The sequence below is a fragment of the Humulus lupulus genome, chromosome 9, assembly GCF_963169125.1.
Source record: "Humulus lupulus chromosome 9, drHumLupu1.1, whole genome shotgun sequence".
NCBI classification, from domain to species: domain Eukaryota; kingdom Viridiplantae; phylum Streptophyta; class Magnoliopsida; order Rosales; family Cannabaceae; genus Humulus; species Humulus lupulus.
In genome coordinates this window covers 168,253,196-168,272,112 of record NC_084801.1, presented here as the reverse complement: position 1 = coordinate 168,272,112, position 18,917 = coordinate 168,253,196, and the positions used below count along the sequence as shown (strand labels likewise).

The window sequence follows — 18,917 nt, the reverse complement described above, 5'->3', positions numbered from 1 at the left end:
CATTCTAGGACATACAGATACAAAGTATCACACACTTATTCTTTTTCTCTCTTCAGTCTTTGTAGTATTTTCTGGTGATAGAGAGAAGGTTTGTTTCGAGTTCGCCTAAGCAGACGCAGTGGTGCTTTCGTTCTGCTTGATAGCTGTTATATCCTGGGAAGTGGTTGCTCACGAATCCTCTAGCACCGTTCAGGTAGAGGGGGCAAATCTACTTTAAGGAAAGCACGTTTTGCATGTCTCAGCTTTAGTTTATTCTTTGCATTGTATTTTTGTACTTCCATTCATCAATTAAATATATTAATATATATATTTCATTCTTCTTCACTATATTATTTCTAACATAATTTAGTATTATGAGCTCACATTTGGTTAAAAGTTATAGGTACCAAATGTATATATATAGGGCTCCATTTTGGTGTAGCCATTTGTGTGTTTGAGAACCTAAACAATTTTTTTTTAATTCTTTTTATGACAGTGTATATTATAGTTATTTAACACATCCTGCAAAATTTCAAGAAATTTGGAATAATTTAACGTGTCAAAAACAAAATTCAAATAGCTTGTTGCACCCGTGTCAATTTTTTTTGTATAAAAGTGTAAAATTCAACTGTTTGAACATTGTTTTCAATACTGTACTTTATTCTAAATTTCTTGAAAATTTGCAGGATATCTTAAATGACTACAACATACAACGTCATAAACAAAATTATTTAGGTATTGAAATCCCATTTAGCTGCACCGGTGCAGTCAATTTTTTAACTGCATCGTAGTTAGCCCATATATATATTCCCATGGATAAAAAATTACTATTTTACACTAGTCTTTAAATTTTAAATTATAAAGTACTCAATAATTATTATTGAGAATATAGAGTACAAATATTATATTTTGTTAAGAGTCGGGTACCAAATAAATATACTTCTAATATATTTTTTTCAAAATTAAATAAACAAAAATAATTAAACAAAGTTCATTCCCCAAGATTTTAAACTTTCTAATTTTCCACAAAATCCTAAGATTTTTTGCATTTTTAGTTTTCGCCAGTCATTTAATCAAAGCTGGCAAATGTATTTATTAATCTTTTTATCAATTAAATATTTATAAATGTAGATAAAAAAAAAAACATACCACAGCAATTCGTTATAAATTTATTCCTCCTTAATTTTTTTCTTTTCTAGACCTTTGCGCATCTTCAAAACCGCATATCAAGAGTTGAGTATAGAATTAAAAACAAAAGTAAAAATTATGGAATAAATAAAAGAAATTTATCATTTGTGGTATTTGATAAAAATATAAATAAGCGTGTAAAAGAAGAATGATCTTAAAATTTACAATATGCTTGGTATGATACATCCTCTTGTTTGGCAAAAGAGATTGAAAAAGGGAAATGAGAGATAAGAGGTCCCAAATTTTTTTTGTTCATCTATTGAAAATTACAAATATACTCTCTTAAAATATTATTAAAAATAATAATATAATAATTTCATAAATAAATAATTATCTATTATTCCACTACTCCATTCCTCCTACCAAACAACTTAAAATAATTATTAATCGCTCTCCCTCCCTCTTTTGCTTTCCTATTAAAATATGTATCTCGATTCAATATTCTCACATTCTTATCAAACATCTAAATATAATAATAATAATAAAAAAAAAGTTTATATTTTTCTTCCCCTTGATATTCTATATTTGTGTAGATTTTGTTTGTTTTTAATGTTTTTGTGTCATTTCCTATAGAAAATAATTTTTATAACGTTAGAAACCATGGAACTTAAATAGGCCTTAAATTAAAACAATTCACATGTATCATTAAATTTTGATTATTTTCCCCTGGAAAAAAAATGTCCCTTTTTCTTCATTTTTATGTAAATTGTATACTATAATAAGGTATAACTTTCAACTTTGCTTGGAGAGGACGGCTACCACTTTAAAAAAGTTGTTTAATTATTTTCTGGTTTTGTGTCTATTCTTTTTACTATTATTATTTATTTTTTTCTTTCTAGTCACTATTGTAACCCCCCACCGGCAACTCAATAAAACTTTGATTACATAAAAAATAGACAAATTAATTGGACAAATAAAAGAGAACATTATTTTTTTCATAAAAGAATTGACTATGGAAACACAAGGGGATCCACTATGTTAATAGTTTTATCTGTAAAAGTAGACTAAACTGTTGATTTCTTGGGGTGAAAGAATAATATTGTTGACTTTGACCATAGTCAATATATAGGCTAATATAAAACTTCACTGAACAACTCCACTAATATAAAAGCCTCAATACAAAAATGTAATGTTTCATTAGTTCAAGAAAGGCATCTTTGAGCAAAAATCACAGCTTTCTTTCCTTGAAAGAACTGGTTTGTTTTCGCATCAGACTCAAGAGAAGCTTCAACAAAAATCTAGTACAGCTCCAAAACTTGATTTACATTTTACATATTCTGACTTAATGTTTATATATTTTCTTTTTCATGTCTTTGCCTATGAATTTATGTGTTTTAATTATGACTCTTTAATGTTCAAAGAAATACCCTTTTAAAGTTGAAGGAGAATACACCATCATAAACCAATTCTAGTATACTTCAATGGGTAATAATCAGAATTAGTTTAATTATAAAAGAGTATTTTTTTGTGTGTGTCTCAAGTGTGAATTGGATAAACTTCAACCATAATTTAGAAGCTAGATTACTATTAGTATTAGCTTTAAGGGTGTTAAGACCTTTATATATAAAATTATATACATTTATGTGTGTGTCATTTAAGTTCACAATGACTGAAATATTTCACCTGCAGATTTCTATGGCAGGAAAGTCACAGCATCAGAAGAAACATGTTGGAGAGGATGATAATATGGATCCTATTGTAGGTTTCCTCTTATGTAACTTCTATTTTCATTTGTTTTTTTCCAATACTTGAAAATGAGAATATGAAATGAACTTTTTTTTCTCTCAATAACCAAACAAGAAAAACTTTTTCTTTTGTTGTATTGACCAATATGTTATGTTTGGTTGCAGCAATACTTGCAGAACAGGCTAGCAAGCCTGGCATCAGACAAGGCAGCTGGGATCAATCCTTACCCTCACAAGTTCACGGTGTCAATATCGGTTCCCGAATTCACTGCAGCGTATGGGAGCTTGGACTCTGGAGAACATGCTGAAACAATTGAAGTCTCTTTAGCTGGTAGGTACTCATGTATCTATAATATGGTTTATTGTATTAAGAAAATTTATATGGTGGTATAACTGTAAGAGTTTCTCAATTTTCTCAGGGAGAATCATGAGCAAAAGAGCATCATCTTCGAAACTTTTCTTCTATGATCTTTATGATGACAGTGCTAAAGTTCAAGTAATAAGTGATGCAAGGTATTGCTTCTTATTTTTTTCTGTCAAATTCCCAATGCTTGTGATAAAGTGTTGATGTTATGGTGATTCTGGCTTTTTTATACTAAGAGTGAAACCAATATGGTTCAAGACATTTTTTTTCCTATTCTTAATGCTCATCTAAGGGCTACACACATCAAAAGAACTAAACATTTTCTTAACAAACTTGAATTTTTAGGCATTCCAATATGGATGAAGATGAATTCTCTAGGTTCCACTCCCAAATTAAGCGAGGCGACATTGTTGGTATCTGTGGTTTTCCTGGTTAGTTAACTCTACATTTCTTGAGTCTGTCACTAACCAAAAAAATCAAATGTTACACAGAATATAGCCAAGTGCTCTCAGTTTCTAGTACTCTAATAAGATAAGGTTGTTCAAAAAGATTTGGTATGTTTAATGAGAAAGATAGTGTGTTGAGAAACATGTAATAGTGTCCTCTTATTCCTATAAAAATGACTTTCTGAATTTTCTATAGGAAAGAGCAAAAGAGGAGAGCTAAGTGTTTTTGGGAAGTCTCTCATGGTTCTGGCTCCATGCCTTCACATGCTACCAAGGCATGCTTCAGCTTATAGCAGTAATGAAGCAGAATCCAAGGTATAAGATAATAACAAAGTTACCTTCTTAGTGTAAGTTGCTCTAAATCTCAGGCTTACTATTCTTTACAGAAGAATGAAAGACAAACAACTCAGGCATGGCAACCTGGATTGGCCCGAAATCCAGATACTTATGCCTTGAAAGACCAGGTAGAAAAACTTTGCCTTAGACTTAACATGGTTCATTTGTATCTGTCACTGATTTACATCTGACAGTAAGTTGCTCCAATGGTAGGAAACTCGATATCGGCAGCGTTACTTAGACCTCATGTTGAATCCAGAGATCCAACAAGTATTCAGAACCCGGGCCAGAATTTTATCTTACTACAGGAGCTTTCTTGACAGCCGTGGATTTGTAGAGGTTCCAAACTTTTTTTCTTTTCTTACATGTTGTATTTATACATAATTTGACTAAAACAGAACAAGATCAACACAAAGCAGTTATAATGTTCAAAGTTTCCTGAGAAAATTCTACATCCAAGCAGGAGTATTATCCAAAACTGACAAGCTTGAATTCACTCTACAATGCTCACTTTCCCAACCTTTTCCATTAGACAAGCAGAATCTCACCAAGCCATTCATTTTCTCTCTTCAATTCCCTTGGAACAACCAACATAGAAAACTAGTCCAAGAGAATTAGATTACATTTCGATTGAATTCAGATGAAAACACCTATTTATATTAACGTTGTACTAACATCATGATAGTTGGTTAATAGTTATTCCTAATTGGCTGCAGCCACAGCTAACGAAATTTCATGATAACAGTAAAGAATTGATCCATATAACCCAGTTAGAGTCACAAATTAACAACTGTAGATATGCAAACAGTAACACTGTTAAGTACTACCCTTGTGGAAAATTCCATAATAGGACATGAAAAATTCAGAATCACTATAAAAGCTTTATGTACCACTACAAATTTAGATATTAGGATCACACACACAAAGATAACAAGAAACGAAGAGCAGCAGGAGAAAACAAAATACACAAAGGCAGCAAATACTTGGTTGAGATTTCAGAGAAAAGTCCTACATTCTCTGTTACTAGCCACTTTCCCGAGTTTTCCCTTGAACAAACAATCTTACAATTCTTTCTGATTTCCCATAGAATTACTCTAGAAAACTAAGGAATACATGTGAGTAACAACACATGGCCATACAGAGTACAAATCAACCTATTTGTATAAGTGCCTAAGAGGTAACCATTTGTTAGTCACAACCAATAATTAGGCTGCAGTCCTAACTACTTTAACTAACCAAGGAATAACAGAAATAACTAACTCTTAATCCAATTAGTGTTGAAACTAACAAGTTTACTATAGCAAAAGTCCCTTAAACTTGTATTAATCACTGCCAGGTAGAAACTCCTGTCTTGAGCATGGTACCTGGGGGAGCTTCAGCCAAGCCATTTATTACATACCACAATGAACTGGAGACAGAGCTCTACATGCGCGTTTCGCCAGAGCTTAATCTAAAAAAGCTGGTTGTTGGTGGATTAAACCGTGTTTACGAGATTGGTAAACAGTTTAGGAATGAAGGAGTGGATCTAACTCACCTTCCTGAATTCACCATGTGTGAATTTTACATGGCCTATAGTGACTACAATGACTTGATGAACATCACTGAGGAATTACTATCAGGTGACACCTCCTAATTCAGTGACATTTTATGACACTAAGCCAAGCCAAGCTAAATTAAACCAATTTTTTCTGAGTTCATAAGCTCATAAGTAGTAATGCGTAACCAACCTTATATAAATGTTTGCAGGAATGGTGAAAGAGCTTACTGGAAGCTATAAAATGAAGTACCATGGTGATGGTTTGAGCAATGAGCCTATAGAGATCGACTTTACTCCTCCCTTTAGGTACACCAGTGTGTAGATTTTAGGGTATCTTACTAGTAAAAACTACTTAACTATTATGTTTGGCAAAAATATTTCTTAAGTTGCCAAATAGTTGTGCTTGGACTTTAATTCATACTATGAGCAATTCTATTTGGCACCAGAGTTTGTTAAGGCCATAATTTTTTTTCAAAATGGCATTTCTGGAAAAATAATTTAAAAAAAAATAATCATATATATAAAAATTAAGATCATTATTAGTGTGTAACTCATGTAAAACACCATAATAAGGTATGACATTATGTGATATTTAAAAAAATTATATGTCTTCACTTCATACAGTTGCTAGCATTAAAATCTCTTATCTCCACTCCAATTCTTAGTCTCCACCATGTTCCACCAGTGAATGAGTTATAACTCATTTAATATTAATGCATAATAATCAACATATAATTATTTTGAATAATAATAATATCATTATATTTCATAAAGACAATGTATTTGTGCTTCTTCTTCTTTTATTTTAATGTATATATTACAAATAAATACTTATACTTATTATTCATTCTATTATTCTTTCAAAATGAATAAACAAATGATATGATTAGAAATGTTTAAAGATCCATTTGGTATGAGTGGAGTGGTAAAGTTAGCCTTGATTTCGTGTTGAATTGTAGAAGGATTGAGTTGATAGAAGAACTAGAGAGAAGGTCAAACCTCAAGATACCCGAAGATCTTTATAGTGAAGAAGCCAACAACTACTTAGTGGAAGCATGTCAAAGGTTCAATGTCAACTGCTCTCTTCCTCGTACCACAGCTCGCTTGCTAGACAAGGTTATTATTAGTATTATCATAAACACTCAACATTTAGTTCCATCTCTACATGAAAAAGTATACATATATTTGCTCTATGTTGATCCAAAAATGTAGCTAGTGGGGCACTTTCTTGAAGAAAGTTGTGTAAATCCAACATTCATAATAAACCACCCTGAAGTAATGAGTCCATTGGCCAAAGGGCACAGATCAAGACCAGGCTGCACTGAGCGTTTTGAGTTATTTGTCAACAAGAGAGAGGTAAATATATAAATATTTCATTTTTCTTCCTTAATGAAATAATAATTATATTCTAATGCTTCTACATAATGTGTGTGTTTGCCAGCTATGTAATGCTTATACAGAATTGAATGACCCTGAAGTGCAGCGCATGCGATTTGCTAAGCAGCTGAAGGTAAAAAAAATTATTTACTATTGTTGTTTATATATTTATGGAGAAAGCTATCTCACTAGCTATGCAAATTTAAAAAATGAAAAGAGTGAATAATTATAATTTGATTTGATATGATGGAAATTATATTATCATAATTATTATTAGGAGAGGGAATCAGGAGATGAGGAAGCAATGGTATTGGATGAAACATTTTGTAGTGCTTTGGAGTATGGGTTGCCACCCACTGGAGGAATGGGAATGGGGATTGACCGTCTTACCATGCTTCTTACTGATTCCATAAATGTCAAGGTACTCATCACTCATTCTATTTTTAACTTATCACCTTTTTTTTTAAAAAAAATTAATAAATAAAATAAAATAATACCACTGAACAAGTAGTCTAGCGGCGCGCTACTCTACATTAGGATTCTGGTACTGCTAGTTGTTAGAATTGGAGCTCGATGACGCACCTCATCATAAGTAGGGGCGACCTATCTATAAGATTTTAGCAAATATTTTTGAGCGAGATTGTAGCTTCTATAAATACACTTAGGAAAAATGACCACGCTAGTAATCCCAATATTAAAGAACATCAAACACCACATACACACAATAATATATGAACTTGAATACTCTTACCTGGAAATAATGCTTATATTAATATTTAAAGAAGATGAATCTCACATTATTGAACTTAATATTTTTTTTATGTAAATTCTATTTTTTTAATTAATTGTGGTGATAATTACAATACATTTTTTGAATTTGATGTATATTTGAACAGGAAGTTATCTTGTACCCGCCAATGAGATCTCAGGAAGATAACTCCACTAAAGGTTTGTCATTTAATTTTCTTTTCCGCTCAAAAAAAATAAAAACTAAATATATTCATTCCCACAAGACTGTTATTAAATTTTTAGAATATATAATTTAATCTACTATATTGTAGTTAAATATTGATCCTTATTTTTAAATTGTGTTAGTAATGACTTTCTATTTTATAAAATCAATAAAATAAGGGTAAAGTGATCTTGTTCTTTTCAATAAACCATTTCTAGCCTTATTATCTTATAATTAATAATTTTTTTTAGTTATTTTCAAAGTAATATTATGTTTTAAATCTCAAATTTCACTTCTATAAATTATTTTATTATTATATTTATAATTTTAACAAGATAATAATAAAATAATTGAAATAAATTAAGGATAAATATGTCTTATTTAATTTGTTTTTGGACCAAAATTAGATGATGGTTAATTTTAGTAAAAAAAAATAAAATATTATCTTTAAAAATTGGATGATTCTATTGGCCTACACTTTTTTTCTCCCCACACCCTCTTTTAATTAATTAATTATTTGTAATTATATCCTTGCTATAAATTTACACAAATATCCTTATTAATTATTTAATAATAAAGTTATATTTCTTCACACACATTTAACACATAAATTAAATAAGTACAAATTAAAAGGGTTAAATACTTTTTACGAGATAAATTTTTTGATTGGAATGAAATATATATCAACCCGAGGGACTCTTAATGTAATGCCCCGAATTCTCCGATGTGTTTTAATGGCGGGAATAGTAGGTCGGGAGGATCATACTTGTTTAATTATGCCATTAAATGAGTATATGCATGTTTATGTGAATTATATTATAATATGATGTTAAATACATGCATGTGGGTCAACATTTTAATTACAGGGGTGTGATGATAATTTGGCCCGTTGAGGGCATAATTGTATTTGTATGCATGTCGGTGATATATTGTTGAGACCACATTATAATGTGGGTTTGTTCGAGCTATTCGGCATGAGACGATCTTGGAATATTGATTAGCGGTCTAGTCATAACAGATTTAAGTTCGGGGCTCGGGATGAGTCTCAGGGTGATTTTGATGATTAGAGCGTTACTGGGAGTTAAAAGGTAACGGGATATAAATTATTGGTGTTTGGGATTATCGAGAATAACGGGAATTGGAGAGCGTTAATTATGATTAACGAGATAGGTTGGAAAGGACAATTTTGCCATTGGGAGCCTTTAGAAACCCTTAATTGACCTAGGGGTATAATTGTCTTTTTACCCCTAGGATAGATATAAACCCTTTATGGCTGTAGAAATGAAGAGAAAACAGAGTATAATCAAGAGCTTACCCGTACCTTCCTTCTCCTCCATTTCCTTTGTGATTTTTGAGCCCTTGTTGAGGATTCAAGCTTGGGAAGTAAACTTTGGGAGTTTGGGAGAGTGGACTACCATTGAAGAGTATCACAACCTGAGTTTGATGTAAGTTTCTAGCCACTAGTTCCCTGGTTTGCTCTGTTTTGGTCTTTAGTTTCAGCTTGTGATTTTGTTGTGGATAGTTGGAATCAATGGAAGTTTTGGTTGGGGTTTAACTTGGGTTTTGATAAGGGTGTGATATAGATCAAGTTTAGGGGTTGTATTGGATGTTTGGGTGGTGTTTTGGCTTGATTTGAAAGGTTGGCTCCAAGGAAAATCGCAAGGGAGGAAAAACCAAAGTATTGGCTGAATTGCAGGTTGGGCCGCGGCATGGCCAGGAAGGGCTGCGGCTCTTGAGGGGTGCTGAAGGAGGCTGCCTCTGTTTGAGGGGTAGGCCGCGACATGGCTAGGTAGGGCCGCGACCCTTAGTGGCATTTTGGCCAGAAATGAGTTTTTGGCTCAGGGATTCTAGCCTTAGGCCTCAGGATCGATCCTACTACCCGGTTTAGTAGGATTCAATGTCTCGAAGGCTAGGTTTTGGTTTGGGAACCCTTTGTTATTCATTTTATTGATGGAATCCCATAATTGGTTATGACCAGGTAACCGCTAAGGGACCAAAAGGTTGATCGTTCTCAGGGGTTGTTCTTATTATATTTCTCGCTCGAACCTGAGGTAAGAAAACTGCACCCTGTGTATGTATGACATGCGTGATTGTTATTGAGGCATGTTGATTGATAAATGTGGGCATGGATTGCATATTAAATGCTAATGAATGTTGTTTACTTGTATATGGTACTGACTAGTCAGGGACACTAACCTAAGAGTCAGAAACGGCATAAGCATCCTGAACGCAGGGCCGACTGAAGATTAGATCTAATCGATATCAGCGTTGAATGGCTCTAAGGCATTAACGCTGGACCGACCCTAAGGTCGATGAACTTATAAGCGCTTGGCTATTCTAAGACTAGTTACTAGAGCCAGGGCCTAAGGCCCAAGTGACTGTTTGTCACATGGCTAGGGAACGATGTTCCAAGGTTATGACTCTATGGTCATGAGGAGGGTTATGTTGGTGACTAGTCACCATGCACCTATCCTGTTTAAGCTAATAAAATGTTCATTTATCTGTTAAGCCTCGGTGGCCCTATCGTCACAAGGCTAAAGGGAGTTGTACCCAACTTAGTGACTTTTGCGACAGTCACCTATTTGTTTGGACTGATAGTCCTTTATGATTATTATGATCATTGTTGATATTATATCATGCTTTATTGTTTTTCTTGCTGGGCCTTGGCTCATGGGTGCTATGTGGTGCAGGTAAAGGAAAAGAAAAGCTCACCCAGCCTTGAGTGGAGAGCTTAGGTGGTGATGTGTACATATGTGGCCGCTTGACCACCACGGCCAAGGAGTTCTCAGAGGAACTAAGGGGTTTACCCTATTTTGCCGCTTAGGTCGGCGGGTTTGTAATTTTGAAACAGTAATGATCATTTTGAGTTGTAAATAACTTGTAAATGTTCTTGTGGGCCCATGAACAATTTTATGTATTTAATAAAATATATCATTTCCTTTTTATTGATTTTCCACCTTAGCCTATTAATAACATTTAGAACACATTTTTAACCAAAGGACTCGGGTAGTGGGTCAAATGTCCGGTTCACCGTTCATCGTAATTGTTCTGGGGTAACCAGGGCATTACACTTAACTATATAAGGGGTTAATAGAACGAATCACACTTTTACCACTAAACTATACCTGCTACAATCCCATTATTATATATAAAGGGACTTTTTAGTTAATTATTTAATTAGTTTGATCTTTTCTCTCACCTTCATATAGTATAGGCATTTTCAATATCATTAGAGTTTTATAAAAGGGCAAAAGACTGTCCAAAGCGAGAGAATCTGAGTGCCTTAGTTGCCGAAGGAGCAAAGGAAGTGAAATCTGACTCTGATGTGGTGTTTGGTATGGAAGTTTGGTTTTGTGGGAATGAGAATGTCAAATCTAACTCATGTTTGGTATATTTATTTTTAATAGCATGGGGGTTTGTGTTTCCCAGTGAGTCTAATTTTTTAACTTGATTCGATAGTAGTCTTAACCCCTTTAAACACTTGAGTTTCACATTCCCTTTATTAAAAATCCCCTCTAACTCTACTCCCACAAACTCAAACCTCATACCAACACACTCCCTGAGAGCCCAACATGAGTCAATCCTCTGCAATTGTTGAATGCCATCCATACGGAGTTCTCTCGTCTTGTACATTAAGGTTTTGCTTAATGTGAATGATGTGTTTGTTATGGTTGACAAAGGTGCCACACACAATTTTGTGGCTGAACGAATGGTGCAGGCCCGACGAGTAAGAATCCAAGCAAGATTAAGGATGTCAATTTAGCAGCCCAACCAATGCTGGGTATGGTCTATGGTGTGCACATGAGCACTGGTTCTTGGAGCGGACAATTGAATCTAATGGTAGTGTCGTTAGATGATTTCGATGTCATATTGGGCAATGACTTCTTTGTGGCTGCATAGTGGCGTTGATGCCACACCTTGGTGGGATGTTGATTGCAGATGAAAGGCAACTTGTGCCTGAATGCAGCCTACCAGACAAAGGCAGGAAAGCAAAGGCATGGGATGATATCTGCTATACAAGTGGGCAATGATTTGAAGAAGGGTGTTGTTACTTACCTATTGGTTTTTATTGAGGTCTTGAAGAGCCACAAAGTGGAAATTTCGGACAAAGTGGCTGAGATTCTTAATGAGTTTGTAGATGTAAAGCCATCAGAAATCCAAAAGAACCTCCCTCCCTAGACGTGCCATTGATCACAAGATCGATATAGTCTCTGGTGCCAAGCCCCCTACACGTGCACCAACTCGGATGTCGCCCTTGGAATTGGCAGAACTTAGGATGCAGTTGACAGAGTTGTTGGATGCAGGCTTTATCCAGCCTTCCGAGGCACCATATAGGGCCCCTTTGTTATTCCAGAAGAAGCAAGATGGATATTTGCGCATGTGTGTGGACTATCGTGCACTGAACAAAGTGACAGTGAAGAACAAGTATCCTGTCCCCTTGGTGGAAAATCTCTTCGACCGATTGTACAAAGCATCTTTCTTCACAAAGTTGGACCTTCGTTTGGGCTATTGGAAAGTCAAACTTGCAAAAGGAGACGAGCCTAAAACCATTTACTTCTGTTACCAGATATGGCTTTACAAGTTCCTTGTAATGCCATTTGGGCTTACAAATGACCCGACTACCTTCTGTAATCTGATGAGTGATGTCTTTTATAACAACTAACTATATTGATCGCTTTCTTGTTGTCTATCTTGATGACATTGTTGTCCATAGTGAGTCCCTAGAGGATCACTTGTCCCACCTTAGAAAAGTATTAAGAAGATAATGCAATACATGATTGAAAAAAGAAAAGTGATTTCGCTCGGGTCGAGCATTGGTTTGCTTTTAGGAGAATAAAACTCTGTAACTAAATTAAACTAAAGGAATGCTGCTTTGCAATATTGATTCTGTGAGTACTATACTTAGGATTACAGAAGCCACTAAGTCAAGGAAGGGCCGCCAATTACTGAGCCGGTCAAGCTTACCCCGCCCTTTGACTAGAATTAAAATACCGTCTCAATTCATCATGTTCATGGATTAACGAAAATGTGAAAAAGCTCTATTTTCCTCTGCCATTCTACGAGTTTCTTCCTTTTTGCGTATGGCATCGCCACTCCCTTTGGAAGCATGCACTAATTCAGAACTAAATTTGAAAACCATATTTTGACCCGAACGTTTTCGCGATGCCCCTAATAACCAACGAATGGAAAGTGCTTTTCCTTGTATGGATCTTATTTCAATGGGAACCTAATGAGTCCATTTCCCTACACGTCTTGCTTTTACTGCTATATCAGGAGTTACTCCACGTATTGCTTGACGTAAAACATATAGTGGATTTGTTTCTATCTTTTGTTGAATCTTTTTCTTGACTCGATAGATAATTTGATAAGCTAATGCTTTTTTTTTCGTGTTTCAAAATACATTTACTCAACATGTTAACTAATCGATCACGATAAATTGGATAGGATTTTGCAGTTTTTTTTCTTCTGCAGTACCTCAACGTGACATGAGAGTGAAAGGAGTTCAATAATCAATTTTCTTTTTATAAGGGCTAAAATAATTTATTTTGGCTTTTTGACCCCATATTGTAGGGTGGATCTCAAAAGATATGAAAAATCTCCCTCCAAGCCATACACACGAATTTCATCGAATATGACTTTCCACATAATTCTCTATGTATCTATGAGAACGGGTATGGAATTTTGTTTACTCACTTTAAATTGAGTATATGTTTCCCTCCTTTTCCCGCTAGGGTTGGAAATCCTGTATTTTACATATCCATATGATTGAGTCCTTGGGTTTTCAAAATAGTGTAAAAAAGAAATGCTTAAAATCATTGTTATTTGACTCAGACTTGTTCTAAAAAAGTCAAGGCATTTCGAATTGTTTGTTGACACGGACAAAATCAAGGAAAACCTTTGAAATTATTTCAATATTGGATCTTGGACATATAATAGTTCCGAATAGAATCTTTTTAGAAAGAAAATATTTTGTCACATGGTAGCCTGCTTCGGTTCCCTTACGAAAATTTCGTTATTGGGTTAGCCATACACTTCACATGTTTCTAGCGATTCACATGGAATCATCAAATGATGCAAGTCTTGGACAAGAATCTACAATGCACTAGAACGCCCTTGTTGACGATCCTTTACTCTGGCATCATCTAGGGTTCCTCAAACATTGTGATATCTCACACCGGGTAAATCCTTATCCCTTCCCCCTCTTACTAAGACTACATAATGTTCTTGTAAATTATGGCCAATACTAGGTATATAAGCAGTTATTTCAAATCCAGAGGTTAAGCGTACTCTAGCAACTTTACGTAAGTCAGAGTTTGGTTTTTTGGAGGTGATAGTGGAAAAGTTGACAAATAAGTCACCCTTATTGCCACTCTACAGTACCGTACATGAGATTTTCATCACATACGACTCCTCGTTTAATTCTTTTGAAGTCATTGGATCTTTTTCCTTGTTCAAGAACCTCTCCCTTCTTCCACTTCGTTCTGAAGAGTAACTAGGACTAATTCAGTCACGTTTTCGTTCATTTGGACTCTTCATTTTTATTTACTTTAACTTTTTTATTATTATTTTTCCCTCTCTTTTCTTTTTTTATTTTCTTCTTTTCCATTATTACTTAAGTGCCATAGATTTGATCATGTAGAATCTAACTCATTTTCTCATTGAGCAAAAGGTACGAAATAAATTAGATTGATTTTTCGATAAAAAAAGTACTATTTCTAAACTTCATTTTTTTCCTCTTTCTATATCCCTATCCCGTAGGTACAACATTTGAATAAATAGAGAACCTTTTCTTCTGTAGATGTATAAATGTATCTGTATAAATTGATATTATTACATTCCAATTCCTTCCTGATACCTCCCAAGGAAAATCCCGAATCGGATCCCAAATTGACGACAACAGATTTTACGTATAGTAATGTGCTTCTCTTACCAAAAACAAGTCATTTATGGATATTATCAGGAAGCTCATACCGGTCTAGTGTATTCCCTTTTTCAATCCATAAAGATCAAGATCAAACAAACGTTTATTTTCTTTTGGCCAAAGGAAAATATATTTCTAGCCATTCAGTAAATACAGTAAATAATGATCAAGGGAAAGGGAAATTCTTAAGTAAATTAACAAGGTTTTTTAAAGCCACCTGTGAGATACACATGAAATACGTGTTCATTAGTACCATCATACTTGCCGACCATCGATGAACTGATCGGATTAACCAACCCCAAAGTTAGCTTCAATCATTATATATTGAACAAAAGTCTCGGCACACCATAAAGAGCTGATAGTTGCATCATCATGGTGGTTGGAGGTCGAAAGAGAATGGATTCATCATTAGCAGTACCAGTAACAACATAGGTTCTTTTCTTTCTCCTTCGTAAGAGTGAGCTTTGCGCCCTTTACAGCTACCTCCATTGCAACAAGCTTTGGCAATATCGTTTCTTTCCACATGAGATGCAAGACTTTCATGGAGTTCCCTCTCTTTCTTTGGCAAAAAGTTTGTGCCATGATGAACATGATTTCATTGCACAATATTTGAATCTTTATCTCCACACTGGACGTGGTTTTCTTTAGTAACAAGGCTTGTTCAAACAAATAAAAGGGAGTGTAACGTCCCAAAAAAATTCTAATAAGGTTTAGTGTCTTGATTAGCGTGCTGGGATGGCATAATTGGATATATGTGTGATTAATTGATTAAATGTGTGACTACATGTCATATATGGTTTATATGACAATATGAATATATATACGCATGCTTATGTGTATTAAATATGCATGTGGGTCTGTTCTTGTTTATAAGGGCATATTTGTAATTTTGGCCCGTTGCGGGCATAAATGTGATTATATGTGTTATATGATTGAGACCACATTATTATGTGGATATATTTACAGTATTCAGCTCGAGGCGATCCTAGTGAAGGGATTAGCGGAATAGTCACAACGGGGTTTAATACCCGGCTCAGGGTGAGCCTAGAGGTATTCTGGGAACTTAGTGAATATTTGAGATTTATCAATTAAGGGGGAAGTATTTGGTAATTAGTTGGGCATGTCGGGATTAATTGAGAATTTGTAGGATGACTCGAGGAATTAGCGGGAATCGGGGCTAATGACCATTTTGCCCTCATGGGAAATAAATGGGCTAAGTTATTAGTAGGGGCATTTCGGTCTTTATGATTAAGGGATATAGTAGAATAAGCTTCAGGAAATAATCAAACCACACTAGAACATCACTGAACATTCTCTCTCTCTCTCTATCTCTCTCTCTCTCTCTCTCACTTTCACGTTCTCTCTCTCCCTCTCTTGTGCATTGAGAACCTTGGAGTTTTGAAGAGAAAGCTTAGGAATTTAAGCTTGGAGAATTGAAGCTAGGACTGGTTGGGGTGAAGCTTAGGGGTAGAGTCATCATCAAGGTAAGGTTTTAGTTGTGAATTAATGGTGGAATTTTGCTGTTAGTCTAAGTGTTTTTAAGCTTTAAAGTTTCAAAGGGGTTTTGCTGAATTTTGAGTTCCTAGGAGGATTATGGTTAGAATTCTAGGTGGTTGTGTTGCTCTGAGTAGACTATTGAGGTATAGAGGCTCAATATCTGGTTATGTTGCATGTTAGGATAGACTTTGATGAATTAGGTTGGAAGAAAACGCGGGAAAAGCCCTAGGATTTCTGGGTTCACGGGGGCGCGCTGCCACCTAGTTCATGGGTGATGTAGCCCATGACCCCAGAAGCCTTGAGGGGCTTGCTGTTTTGTGGGCGCACCGCAGACCTATATAGGGCAGGTCGCGGCTCGCCTACCCCTGAGATTTGGGGCTAGCGCCTCTGACTTAGGGGCGCGCCGTGTGGCGTGCTGCCCCTTTGGCACACCCACATGGGGCCATTTTGTAATGAGCATGCCTTGGTGCTTGATCATTAGTCAAGTCTTGCACCAAGCAACCTCATGGGATAGGGTAGTGGCAGTTTTGTAATATTGCATATGTCTCCCAGACAAAAATCATATATGTTCCTGGGAAGACTTTATTTCCCTAGAAGGCTCCTTAGGGGGAGGTGACCTGGTGACTTAGGGAAGCACCATGGCCATCAGCAGATAGGGGCCAAAGCTGTGTACTCCCTTGCCCTATCAAGGCTATATATTAATGAAATAACATTTATCCATACTTGCCCCTGTGTACTTCCTTGTTGCTTATGTGTTACTTGTTTGTTACCTTCGTTGGGCCTTTGTGTGCCACTTGCCTTGTTGTGTGCTTTGTGTTGTGTGGACGTTCCTAGGAATGACTTGCTTTGTGCTTGCTCATACTTCGTTATTGCCCGTTGCATGTCCGAGATGTGTATGTGGCTAACCGCTGAGTTTGTTTGCTTGTAGGTGTGTGTTGTAGGCTGACTTGCTAGCTTGAAGAGTCTGCAAGTGCCGCACGTTCCGTCTAGTTGGAATCCCCAAATAGCCGGCCCGTGACACGCCGCGACCCTTAGGGCCAGGTCGCGGCTTGCCTAGGCAGCCTTAGCCAAGATAGGTTTTTGGGGTCAGGAGATTAAACCTAAGCGCTCGGGATGAATTCTACTACTCGATTTAGTAGAGTTTGAGGTCCCGGAGGCTAGCATTTTATTCCAAAGCATTTAATTGGGTTGGATTTTAATAGTTATCCATTTTCACTTGTGACTAGGGTCACCGTTAAGGCTCAGAATTGAGGATCGTGCTCCGGACCACTATACATCTTTAGCTTGGGATCCGAGGTAAGAAAAATGCACCTGAGTTGTGAGTGGGGCTGAGATCCTCTGTAACCGAATGTATGTGAGATTATAAATATATTTGTGATTGGAAATATCTGGATAGGCAGGTTAGCTCATGCTTCTTTCAATTGCGTGTTTCGCAACTTGTATATCTAGTATGTTTGATGTGAAAGTCTGACCTAAGGGAGTCGGGGTTGATGTTAAGCGTGCTGAACGCAAATCGACCTAAGCGAGCCAGGATCAGCTAAATAACTAGAGGCTCAGCCTAAGAGAACCACACCCAACTAATTGTATTAAGATTTAATTATATGTTTGGATTAAATTGTTTACTGTTGCTTAGCTTATTGCTTGTATTATGCTATTGATTGAACTGGTTGATCTAAGTTTACTATGCACACTCTGTTGTTATCTATGCTTGTTGAATTTAGTTTTCTTGCTGAGCCTTGGCTCACGGGTGCTACGTGGTGCAGGTAAAGGCAAGGGAAAGTTGGACCAACCATGAGTTGGAGAGCTTTGAGGGTAGTGTGTACATCGGCAGCTGCTCGACCGCCACGGTCGAGGGATTTATAGGGACTAGAGCCAAAATTGTATTTTGCCATTTAGGCTGGCTGTAGTTGTATTTACTTTTGAGGGTTGTAACCGCCTTGTAAACATTATTTTTGGGATCCCGTGTATTAAACTCTTATTTTAATGAAAGTCAACCATTTTATGATCAAAATCTTTTAACCATAACCTGTCAGTTGACTTTAGAAACACGTTTATGTTCAAATGACTTGATTAGCAAGTCTTGCACTATTTTAAATACACAGTGTAACGGTCTTGGTTACCCAGGGCATTACAGGGAGGTATTACGTGAACTATTGATTTGAAAGCGCAATCCGGGCTAATATGTCAAAGCGGTCATCTACGGCAAAGACTTCTATAACTGTGGACAAAGGATGTGCCTAAATTGATTTTTATTTTATTGTAAATAAAGCTACTTTCCTCTTCCGCCTTTTGTCTCATACCCTTAAGTATTCGTATATCGGTAATAAGTTCGTAGGCCTTAGTTAGCCAACTTATAGGAAATGAAGGTAGCATGGCTATAGCATGGGCAGGAAATCACCTGTTAGCGAATTTCTATCTGTAACGGTAGGAGCATTCGTAAACCATCTGTTGCAGTAGCCTTCTTTGTATCACTCCTTTACTTATCAAGCCTTGAATTTGATTAATTTCCTCCAACAAGCTCTTTCAAGTCTTTGAGCTAAGCCTTCCTGCTCTACTAAAAACTCTCCAATATCAGGATCAAGTAAGACGGTCTACCTTAACTGCAAGGAGGGGGATGCCGAAGGCAGGGCTAGT

The 18,917-nt window shown here is 35.8% G+C and overlaps 1 protein-coding gene across 3 annotated transcripts; it reads left to right on the top strand.

Moving 5' to 3' along the window:
* The first annotated feature begins 2,271 nt into the window (after positions 1–2,271).
* On the top strand, positions 2,272–18,169 carry LOC133801018 (lysine--tRNA ligase-like). 3 transcript variants are annotated; one of them, XM_062239145.1, is made up of 16 exons: positions 2,272–2,408; positions 2,797–2,865; positions 3,018–3,183; positions 3,272–3,365; positions 3,562–3,647; positions 3,859–3,977; positions 4,049–4,126; positions 4,212–4,337; positions 5,335–5,617; positions 5,745–5,841; positions 6,495–6,651; positions 6,748–6,891; positions 6,977–7,045; positions 7,190–7,333; positions 7,809–7,860; positions 18,047–18,169. In XM_062239145.1, exons 2-16 carry the CDS (start codon positions 2,803–2,805, stop codon positions 18,076–18,078), a joined length of 1,710 nt encoding a protein of 569 aa, XP_062095129.1. In that variant the 5' UTR covers positions 2,272–2,408; positions 2,797–2,802; the 3' UTR covers positions 18,079–18,169. The 3 variants fall into 3 exon arrangements, with proteins under 3 accessions (XP_062095129.1, XP_062095130.1, XP_062095128.1); XM_062239146.1 differs by lacking the exon at positions 18,047–18,169 and adding an exon at positions 10,555–10,816 and having other exon boundaries at positions 4,052–4,126; XM_062239144.1 differs by lacking the exon at positions 18,047–18,169 and adding an exon at positions 10,555–10,816.
* Positions 18,170–18,917: the final 748 nt, after the last annotated feature.

Bases quoted from the DNA above. Each gene is read 5' to 3' on its own strand.
- LOC133801018 (XM_062239145.1), top strand. From the start codon at position 2,803: ATGGCAGGAAAGTCACAGCATCAGAAGAAACATGTTGGAGAGGATGAT. The intron at 2,866-3,017 runs GTAGGTTTCCTC...GTTTGGTTGCAG, and splicing joins ATGATAATATGGATCCTATT to CAATACTTGCAGAACAGGCT. The intron at 5,842-6,494 runs GTACACCAGTGT...GTTGAATTGTAG, and splicing joins GACTTTACTCCTCCCTTTAG to AAGGATTGAGTTGATAGAAG.